The sequence below is a fragment of the Aquarana catesbeiana genome, linkage group LG03 (genome assembly GCF_042186555.1).
Source record: "Aquarana catesbeiana isolate 2022-GZ linkage group LG03, ASM4218655v1, whole genome shotgun sequence".
NCBI lineage: Eukaryota > Metazoa > Chordata > Amphibia > Anura > Ranidae > Aquarana > Aquarana catesbeiana.
Window position 1 is genome coordinate 692,232,364 of NC_133326.1, and position 11,275 is coordinate 692,243,638.

The window sequence follows — 11,275 nt, forward strand, 5'->3', positions numbered from 1 at the left end:
ACATCAGAATCTGCTGAGCCCCACTTACATCAGAATCTGCAGAGCCCCCTTAAATAAGAGTATGCAGAGAGCCCCTTACATCAGAGTCCGCAGAGTGCCACTTACATCAGAGTCCACAGAGCGCCCCTTACAGAGTTTGCACAGTGTCCCTTTCTTCAGAGTCTGCAGAGCCCCCCTTACATCAGATTTGTTGGCTCTGGGCTGTAAAAGAGACACTCGCAGCTCAGAGCCCTGCAGCAGATGGGGAGCCACAGTCTGGGCTCTTGGGGCAGGTGGGGCCCCCCACACTGAAGGAACTCCAGGGCCCAGTAACAAGTGCGACCTTTGCGACCCTGGTAGTTCTGCCACTGGGATGTCCACCAAGCTTATGTAGTTGTGATGGTCAAATGCCTACAAGCCTTTGATCATGTGGTGTATGGCTTATGGCACTTTTAACATTTTAGATATCTTTGCATCACCTTTTCTAAATATTCCAGCACAAATTAGTTAGGATTATCTACTGTAATTATTATTATTTTTTCCCAAAGCTGTTTCCCTTTTTGTACTCTATTCAGGTTATGAAGGAGAAAAATGTGTCCCGTATTACCATGATCCATCTATTAGGACTTCAGACTCCACACAGTATAACATTTCTTATCTTTTTTCTTTTCCTTTTAATTTATTGTTTGACAATATGTGGAAACCTCCTGATCATCATACTGGTGTCCTACAGCAAATCCCTCCATTCTCCCATGTACTTCTTCCTCTCCCAGCTCTCCATAGCAGATATATTAATATCAACTGACATTCTTCCTAACACACTCTATGCTGTTTTAATGAAAGGGATCATAATATCATTTTCTGATTGCATCACCCAGTGTTATTTTTTTGTTGTTTCTGAAGGTCTTGAGTGTCTTCTTCTGACAGTGATGTGTTATGACAGATATGTGGCCATCTGTAAACCATTACATTATACTTTATTAATGAACTTCCAGCTCTGCTGGGTGATGATTATCACATGTTGGGTGTTAAGTCTTTTAGTAGGACTGATTGTCACTTTAACAATATCACAATTGGATTTTTGTGGTCCCGATATTGTCGATCACTTTTTCTGTGATCTTGATCCAATCCTACAACTCTCCTGCTCTGATACTGCTACTGTTCTACTTGAAGTGACAATAGTGAATTTTGTTCTTGCTGTCATCCCATTCTTTATAATTATTGTATCATATGTTTATATTATAATCACCATTTTTAAAATTCCATCTATTACCGGCAGACAAAAAGTTTTCTCAACATGCAGCTCCCACCTGACTATTGTTTGCATTTATTATGGTACCATAGTTTGTGTTTATTTGGTACCCCGTAGAGGACAGTCATGGGGTATCACTAAATTCTTGTCATTGCTGTACACTGTGGTCACCCCACTGATGAATCCAATTATATACAGTCTGAGGAATAAAGACTTAAAAAAAGCTGTAGCTAATATCATCACCACTGTCTGCAATTGCATATGAGTAAATAGTCATAAAATAATAATTTAGTAAGTTTAAATTGAAATTGTATTTTAGATCTAGATATCAAAGATGAAATCCATAAGGCTCGATTCACACTAATGCATTTTTTGATGCTTTTGCTTTTTGCAGAAACGCATTTAATTTTTTTAACATGGAACACGTTCACATCAATGCATTTTTGTGCCTCTGTGTTTTTGGAAAGGGTTGGGGACTTCTTTTTCCACAAAATGCAGAGTTTTGCATGTAATAGACTTCAATGGACCCGCATCCAAAATGCAAGTACTGCATTTTTAGCACAATTTTACCATGATTTTACCGCAATTTGCGTTTTGCGATTTGTGTGTTTGTTTTTTTTGGGCTTTACATTCACTGTATATAGCTGGTTGCTAAGGAGCGGACTGGCCTCTTTAACAACCAATTAGTCATCAGCTGTCAGCGGGCTTTCCCGCTGACAGTTGAAAGTAAAAAAAAATATGTTCCGGCTAAAAAAATTTACTGAAAAAAATAGCGTGCCCCCCTCAAAACCCTACCAGACCATTTGGGATGGTAGGGATTTGGAGGGGACACGGCAACATTTAAAAAAAAAATGGCATGGCGTCCCCCCAAAAAATCCATACCAGACCCTTATCCGAGCATGCAGCCAGGCAGGTCAGGAAACAGAGGGGACGAGCGAGCACCCCCCTGAACCATACCAGGCCGCATACACTCAGCTTGGGGGCCACCCCGCCCTGCCCTAAAGCACCTTGTCCCCATATTGATGGGGACAAGGGTTTATGTCACAGCTCCAATTTGCTTTTGGTCATTTGGTTTGCCTTAACTTGTGGCTGCTGCGGCATTCTAGCAGTTATATTGTAACATTACTGTTCCCTTTGCACTAATGTTTTTGGATGTTAGTATGTTTTTTGTATACTGAATCAAATTTTCTATTTTTTTTTTAAATTTTACTTCATTTGTACCCAAAATTTATTGATCCTTGTTAGTCTACTGCCCATAATATCCCCTCTGGGGCATTTTTGTCATCTTGTTCTCTTCCTCCGGGCCTTCTCCTTCCCCCGCTTCTTCCTTCGCTCTTCTTCTTCCTCTGGTCTTCTTCTTTCTCCCGTCTTCTTTCTCCGGTCTTCTTCTTCCTCCGACGCTGCTCCCACTGCCGACTCACTGAAAATAAAAAAATGACCCTCCTCCGATGCTGCGCCCTGCAGATCTGTCCGCTTCAATGTCCCACATTTCATATATAACTGTGGGGCGTGGCCATTGGATGGCGTCATTCGGAGACCCCACCCCTTGTGTTGTCACAGACCCATCATGCCCGAGCAGTGACCTCACAATGGGGTGGGTTCTCTGAATGACATCATTGGCCCCATCACAGCATCGGAGTAGGTTATTTTTTTTTTCAGCGGGTTGGCCACGGGAGCGGCGGTGGAGGAAGAACACTGGAGAAAGTAGCAGAAAGAAGAAGTAGACCAGAGGAAGAAGAAGAAGACCGGAGGAGGAAGCCAGGGAAAAAGAAGAAGGAGGAAGAAGTGGGGGAAGGAGAAGACCGGAGAAAGAAGTGGAGTAGAAGAAGAGGGGGAAGAAGAAGACCGGCGAAAGAAGAAAGAAGCGGGGGGGAAGAAGACATTTTTAATAAAGGTCTTGTCAAAAACTGTCTATTGTATTTTGTCACACTACACTACTTTTTTGGTGAATGGGGGGTACCCCATACTCATTCACATGGGGGGTGGGCCGGGATCTGGGGGCCCCCTTATTAAAGGGGGCTACTGGTTTCTGATAAGCCCCCTGCCTGCAGACCCCCACAACCACCAGCCAGGGTTGTGGGGAAGAGGCTCTTGTCTCCATTAACATGTTGGGGGCATGCGGCTTGGTATGGTTCAGAAAGGGGGGTTCTCACTCATCCCCTCCCTTTCCTGACCTCCTGGGCAGCATGCTTGGATAAGGATCTAGTATGGATTTTTTTTTTTTAATCTTGGCGTGGGGGTGTCCCCTCCAAATCCATACTAGACCAAGGGTCTTGTGTGGTTTTGGGGGGGACCCCACGCTGTTTTTTTTCCAAGATTTTTTATTTATTTTTACATTCAGCTGCCAGCAGGGAAGCCCGTTGACAGCTGATGACTCATCGGTTGTTAAGAAAGCGGCGGTCACTTCTTAGCAACTGGCTATAAACAGTAAATGTAAAAAAAAAAGCAAAACGCTAAATCACGATATAAACGTGGTTAAAAACCGCGGAAAGCACATCAAAAATGGTCAAAACCAGCATGCATAGATGTGCATCGAGCCTTAAATCTGACTCCACATCCTTGTTTTTAAAGTTTTGCAGTCATAGATTGATAATTGTAATTCTCCTAATCTATATTATTCCCCTACAGTGAATCCTGAAATTATTTACATCACTTCACTTTTTCCACATTTTGTTATGTTACAGCCTTATTCCAAAATGGAATAAATTATTGTTCTCAAAATTCTACAAACAGTACCCCATAATGACAATGTGAAAGAAGCTTGTTTGAAATCTTTGCAAATGTATTAAAAATAAAAAAACGAAAAAAAAATCACATGTACATAAGTATTCACAGCCTTTGAGAACACTTTGTTGAAGCACCTTTGGCACCAATTACAGTCTCAAGTCTTTTGGAGTATGATGCTGCAAGCTTGGCACAGCTATTTTTGGGCAGTTTCTCCTATTCTTTTTTGCAGGACCTGTCAAGCTTCATCAGGTTGGATGGGGAGCATCGGTGCATAGACACTTTCAGATCTCTCCAGAGATGTTTAATCGGGTTCAAGTCTGGGCTCTGGCTGAAAAATCGGCGTGGGGGTCCCCCCCAAATCCATACCAGACCCTTATCCGAGCACGCAGCCCGGCCGGCCAGGAAGGGGGGTGGGGACGAGCGAGCGCCCCCCCCCCCTCCTGAGCCGTACCAGGCCGCACGCCCTCAACATGGGGGGGTGGGTGCCTTGGGGGAGGGGGGCGCCCTGCGGCCCCCCCACCCCAAAGCACCTTGTCCCCATGTTGATGAGGACAAGGGCCTCTTCCCGACAACCCTGGCCGTTGGTTGTCGGGGTCTGCGGGCGCGGGGGTTATCGGAATCCGGGAGCCCCCCTTAATAAGGGGGCCCCCAGATCCCGGCCCCCCACCCTATGTGAATGAGTATGGGGTACATGGTACCCCTACCCATTCACCTAGGCAAAAGTGTCAATATAAAAAAAACACACTACACAGGTTTTAAGAATAATTTATTAGTCAGCTCCGGGGTCTTCTTCCGACTTCGGGGGGTCTCCTTCCGACTTCTCCCGGTGTTCGGCCTCTTCTCCCGGGCCCCGCCGCTATCTTCTTCCAGCTCTATTGCCAGCGAGGGGCCCGGTCTGCTGCCGCTGTCTTGTCGCCGCTGTCTCGCCGCCACTGTCTCTCCGCTTCTTCTCTTCTTTTCTTCTTCCCCGATGTTGACACGACGCTCTCTCCGGCTGGAATGCTGTGTGCGAGCTGCGGAGCCATTTATATAGGCGGTAACCCCGCCCCCTTACGACGTCATGGTCCCAGCATGCGCAGGGACTCTGGCGTCATAAGGGGGCGTGGCCCCAGAGTCCCTGCGCATGCTGGGACCATGATGTCGTAAGGGGGCGGGGTTACCGCCTATATAAATGGCTCCGCAGCTCGCACACAGCATTCCAGCTGGAGAGAGCGTCGTGTCAACATCGGGGAAGAAGAAAAGAAGAGAAGAAGCGGAGAGACAGCGGCGGCGAGACAGCGGCGACAAGACAGCGGCGACAAGACAGCGGCGACAAGACAGCGGCAGCAGACCGGGCCCCTCGCTGGCAATAGAGCTGGAAGAAGATAGCGGCGGGGCCCGGGAGAAGAGGCCGAACACCGGGAGAAGTCGGAAGGAGACCCCCCGAAGTCGGAAGAAGACCCCGGAGCTGACTAATAAATTATTCTTAAAACCTGTGTAGTGTGTTTTTTTTATATTGACACTTTTGCCTAGGTGAATGGGTAGGGGTACCATGTACCCCATACTCATTCACATAGAGTGGGGGGCCGGGATCTGGGGGCCCCCTTATTAAGGGGGGGCTCCCGGATTCCGATAAGCCCCCCGCCCGCAGACCCCGACAACCAACGGCCAGGGTTGTCGGGAAGAGGCCCTTGTCCTCATCAACATGGGGACAAGGTGCTTTGGGGTGGGGGGCCCCGCAGGGCGCCCCCCTCCCCCAAGGCACCCACCCCCCCATGTTGAGGGCGTGCGGCCTGGTACGGCTCAGGAGGGGGGGGCGCTCGCTCGTCCCCACCCCCCTTCCTGGCCGGCCGGGCTGCGTGCTCGGATAAGGGTCTGGTTCCCCTTACAATCCATGCCAGACCTAAGGGCCTGGTATGCCCCCGAGGGGGGAACCCACGCCGGTTTTTTCATTTAAAATTTGGCGCGGTGTTCCCGCCTCAGGATTCATACTAGACAGCTGTCAGCGCTGCCTGTCACTCATCGTGGGAGGAAAACAACGTTTTCCTTTCCCGATGAGCGAGCCAGCGCGACATTCACAGTACCCTGTCACCGAGAACCAGCGCGATGGTATCGCGCTGGAAACACAATCTCGCGGTCAGGTACTGTATATATATATATATATATATATATAGCTTTTCATTCCCATTTTAGCTAGCTATGAGTAAGCACTTGGTGTAAGTGCGAAACGCGTCAGTTATTCTTGTACCACCCCACAGTTGTGTTTTGTGTACCCCATGATCCTGTATTTTGAATAAAAAGACGGATTTATCCATTCTGGTGTGCGGCTGTCCAGGTCTTCTTGTTCTCTTCTAAGGAGATAGAGTGACCGAATAGGCTTTACAATAAGGAATCAAAAAGCCATCCGGCCCAGGGGCTGAGCCCCGTTTTAGATTTTTGATAATCTGAGTGACCTTGTCGGCTGTTATTAGGGCTTCCAGTCCGGAGCAGTGAAAATCTTCTAGTTTGGGGTTGGGAAACTAATCTAAGAAGGAATCCTTATTAGTTTGGTCTACTGGAGTCCCCCACTGTATAGTTTTTTGCAAAAATCGTGAAAGACGCCCATAATTCTCTGAGGGTTTTGTGTCATTGAACCACCCCAGGAGACGTATAGTGCATCCAGAAAGTATTCACAGCACTTCACTTTTTCAACATTTTGTTATGTTACAGCCATATTCCAAAATAGATTAAATTCATTATTTTCCTCAAAATTCTACAAACAATACCCCATAATGACAACGTGAAAGAAGTTTGTTTGAAATCTTTGCAAATTTATTAAAAATAGAAAACGAAAAAAAAATCACATGTACATAAGTACTCCTCAGTAAAAGGCACATGACAGCCCGACTGGAGTTTGCCCAAAGGCACCTGAAGAACTCTCAGACCATGAGAAACAAAATTCACTGTTCTAATGAAACAAAGATTGAACTATTTGGCCTGAATGTCTAGCGTCATGTCTGAAGGAAACCAGGCACTGCTCACCACCTGGCCAATACCTTCACTACAGTGAAGCATGGTGGTGGCAGCATCATGCTGTGGGGATGTTTTTCAGTGGCAGGAACTGGGAGACTAGTCAGGATCGAGGGAAAATGAATGCAGCAATGTATAGAGACATCCTTGATGAAAACCTGCTCCAGAGCGCTCTGGACCTCAGGCTGGGGTGAAGGTTTATCTTCCAACAGGACAATGACCCTAAGCACACAGCTAAGATAACAAAGAAGTAGCAATGGAACAAATTGTGAATGTCCTTGAGTGTCCCAGCCAGAGCCCAGACTTGAACCCGATTGAACATCTCTGGAGAGATCTGAAAGTGGCTGTGCACCAACGCTCCCCATCCAACCTGATGGAGCTTGAGAGGTCCTGCAAAGAAGAATAGGAGAAACTGTCCAAAAATAGGTGTGTTAAGCTTGTAGCATTGTACTCCAAAAGGCTTGAGGCTGTAAATGGTGCCAAAGGTTCTTCAACTAATTATTGAGCAAAGGCTGTGAATACTTATGTACATGGGATTTTTGTTTTTTCATTTTTTATTTTTAATAAATTTGCAAAGGTTTTAAACAAACTTCTTTCACATTGTCATTATGGGGTATTATTTGTAGAATTTTGAGGAAAATAATTAATTTAATAAATTTTTGGAATAAGGCTGCGGCATAACAAAATGTGGAAAAAGTGAAGTGCTGTGAATAATTTCCGGATTCACTGTACGGGGAATGATGAAGGATTTGCAAGCCGACTGTATAAAAGTGGTTGATAAGAAAATGTGGTCGATCCTGGCGAATGATTGATGTGGGTGGGAGAAGTGCATACAGTCCCTCGTGGACCTTACCTTTTCTTTATACCTTTAATAAAAATGTTACTCTTATCTCTGCCTGGTTTAGGAAGACTTGACACTGGTACCATACTTCCAATGTACTGTAATGTTATGTACTCTGAATATTGGTTCAAATAGTAATGAATGGAATCCATTCATGACATCATTGTTTACTACTGTGTGTAACCTGAGATTGGTCACCAGTGATCACATGACACTTGAGCCAAATTAAAGCACCCTGTACCATGTGATAACTGTGGGCTAATCCTAGCATCACAATAGTAAACAAAGAGCCATGAATGAAAGCCATTCATGACAGTTTCAATTATTCCTGTTAAAGTAATTACTGTAACAAGCAAAAAATCCCTGCTCATCCTCCCAGAGTAGTACAATGTCACTATGGTGACACTAAATGACTCTGGTGACATTATATAAAAAATATATATATTTTTTAACATTTTTACACTGATGACAGTATGTAAAGAAATAGAAACAAAATAATACATTTCTTAATTTTCAAAAAAAATGTGACAAACAATTACAACTTCAAAAAACTCAGCATACCTCTTACTAAATACTTTGGACTGTTTACTTTCCAAAAATGTTAAAAAACACAGGTGCCAGATTAAGTGCAGTGTTAGTAAAACAAACACTTTTGCACATAAGTATAATGGGCAGCCCAGTTATGAGTGATGGTCCACTCCTTAATGGATAATGTTTCCGGTTTTGCTGCCCTCTAGGACCGGGGATGTCCTCAATACGCTAGAAGGATAAAAGAAAAGAGGGCGCACCAGCCTAGTACATTATCCCAAGTGAATTTATTTTGTAAAAAAGATAAAAAAGACTCAGGCTCTGAGGAAGAAGGTTTACCTTCGAAGCGCGTTAGCCAGCAGGGGCTCCTTTATAGTCTCCTCTACGCACTAGAGATTGCTGGTCACAGGATTGTATAGCCATGGGATGGTGACCTGCTTAAGCATATTTATTTCTATATGCTTGTGAGTGTTTTTTATCTTTTTTTACAAAATAAATTCACTTGGGATAATGCATTAGGCTGGGGCACCCTTGTTTCTTTTATCTTTTAAGTGCAGTATTAAATTCACCTTGGTTTATTAAAAGTGCAACAATTGACAACTCACATATTTGTAGAAACAAGCAGGCATATATAGTGATATTCCATGGCTTAGCGTGGGGAGTCTCCTTTGAGGTCCTTTTCTTCAAGGAAGCAGCCACCATGACAACAACCAACACTGAATGCAAGATGGCGCTGGACCGAAACTGACATCAGCTGGAAGAAATGCTGCCGTGGATGGGGGCGGTAATGAGTTTTTAAGCTTCCGCTTCTTCCTCAGACCTGATTGGCTGTCATAGAAGACAGTCTAATAAAGGCTGTGAGAGGGGGGGGGGCTACAGAGGCCACCCAGCTCCGAAATCGCCAATGTTTAAATGCAACTAGTATTATCAGCAACAGTCATAGCGGCATGAGTAATTAAACAATGTAAACTACTACATAGAATGTAACCAGCCTAAAATAGCAATCAGCCAATATTACATGAGATAGAAATAAATAAAAATAAAGAACAATATAACATAACTATATATATATACAGTATATATATATATAAAGTGTTCTTCTTAAAAAATTCCAAAATTCTAGTAGAGAGGTGTAAGAAACTCATTGGTTACAGGAAGCGATTGATTTCAGTTACTTTTTTCAAGGTGTGTGCTACCAAATATTAAATTGAGGGTGCCAATAATTTTGTCCAGTCCATATTTGGAGTTTTGCATGGAATGTGTCAGATTTGGCTTTTTGTTTCTCCACTTTTTCGTGTTATACCAATACAAACATAAGAAATAAACATGAGAATGCCTAAACATTTGTAAATGCAACAATTTTATGGGCGAAGTGGTGCATGATCTCACAGAAATACAGGGGGTGCCAATATTTTTGGCCATGACTGTATGTATGTAGATGTACCCAAAACAAAAAAATTATAGATTATGGGCTAGGAATACATATAGATTCATTTTTTTTTTTTAGATTATGAACATTAAAAAAAATATATATATATAAATGCAAGGGACCAAGATTAAGAAGATAAGATAATATAAAACCATATAAACAATGTATATGTATATATATATATATATATATATATATATATATATATATATATATACAGTATACAAACACATATGAAAAACACATATTGTTAACTAAATATACTAAAAAAAAATTAATTATTAATTCTAAAAAGAATTATCTAACAACAAAGTATGTGTATTATCAAAATTATTGGATAAAAACGTGCACCCAGGCACATGCAGATAGGCACGCACTACCTGTAAATGCACAATTAAGCGTTCATACATATGTGTACCCATGCACCCCCCTATATACAAGCACCATACTATAACCTACTTACTATCCCAAAGACAGAGGGGCAGATTAGTGTTAGAAAAAAGAAAAAAATTAAAAGAAAATTAATGCAGTCACCACCTCCGATGACTGGCAAGCTGCAATATAATACTTTTTTGATTTTGTGCTTTATTATTATATTAGGAACATATTAGTATAACATTGGGAAGTTGTTTGGCTATTTAGATAAAAAAAAGTGTTTGCTTTCTTTGATGTTTTGTTTTGGTGACTATGCATACAACAAGCTTTATACTCTCTCATCTTTACAACAGTGCTGGGCAGGAGCGGCAGGTCCATTAGGGGCACAAGGGCACCGCCCCCCTAGTTTGCATGTGGGGATACATGCAGGGCACCAGACTCATAGCTTGCTTTAAGTTTTTTCTTTTCTCAAGCCACATGATTACAGCCCGAGGAGCTAATTGGCTTGAAAAAAGTTGGGCTCGGGTGCATCACACTGCTCCCCAAACCTACCCACTTGTGACACTAGCGAATCAATATTCGCTATTGTTTTTTGGCTTCTCCTCCCGGCCAATCAGGACAGGAGGCAGATAAGGTTGGACGGGAGGTCAAGCCAAAGAAGCCTAAAAAGCCATGGAGGGGCTGTGGGGGGGACCGTAGAGGGGTGAGTGTGGAGGACCGTGGGGGGGCTGAGTGAAGACCTGGGGGGGTTTATTTGCCATTCCCCCAAAAAGTTTACCACCAGCCACCACTGGTGTTGGGTTATATAGTCAGCAAGGATTCCAACCAAGAGGAAAATTATAGAAGGAGATGTAGTTAAGAAGAACACATTTTTTTATTACCACTCTTGCACCGAACAACAGAAGATGAAATAACAATGGTAAAGAAAATATTTTGGAATTTGTTTTCAAGGAAGCAGAACAGTATCTTTGAGAATCTTGGACCAGGCAAAAAGGTTGATTGAACACAAAGAAGGAAAAAAAAACATAACAAATACATTTTCAAAGGCTTCTGATATAGGCTTTGTCAACCAACTGTGCTGATGATGAAAAAGAAAATGCCTAACTTCTATATATTACTTTTTCAGATCATGGAAGTTCACCATTACAGAAGCATA

At 43.3% G+C, this 11,275-nt stretch overlaps 1 protein-coding gene across 1 annotated transcript; it reads left to right on the forward strand.

Annotated features, from left to right (window-relative positions):
* Positions 1-542: 542 nt before the first annotated feature.
* Positions 543-1,496, forward strand: LOC141134190 (olfactory receptor 11L1-like). Its single transcript, XM_073623771.1, has one exon. It carries the CDS (start codon positions 558-560, stop codon positions 1,494-1,496), a length of 939 nt encoding a protein of 312 aa, XP_073479872.1. The 5' UTR covers positions 543-557.
* The last annotated feature ends 9,779 nt before the right edge of the window (positions 1,497-11,275 follow it).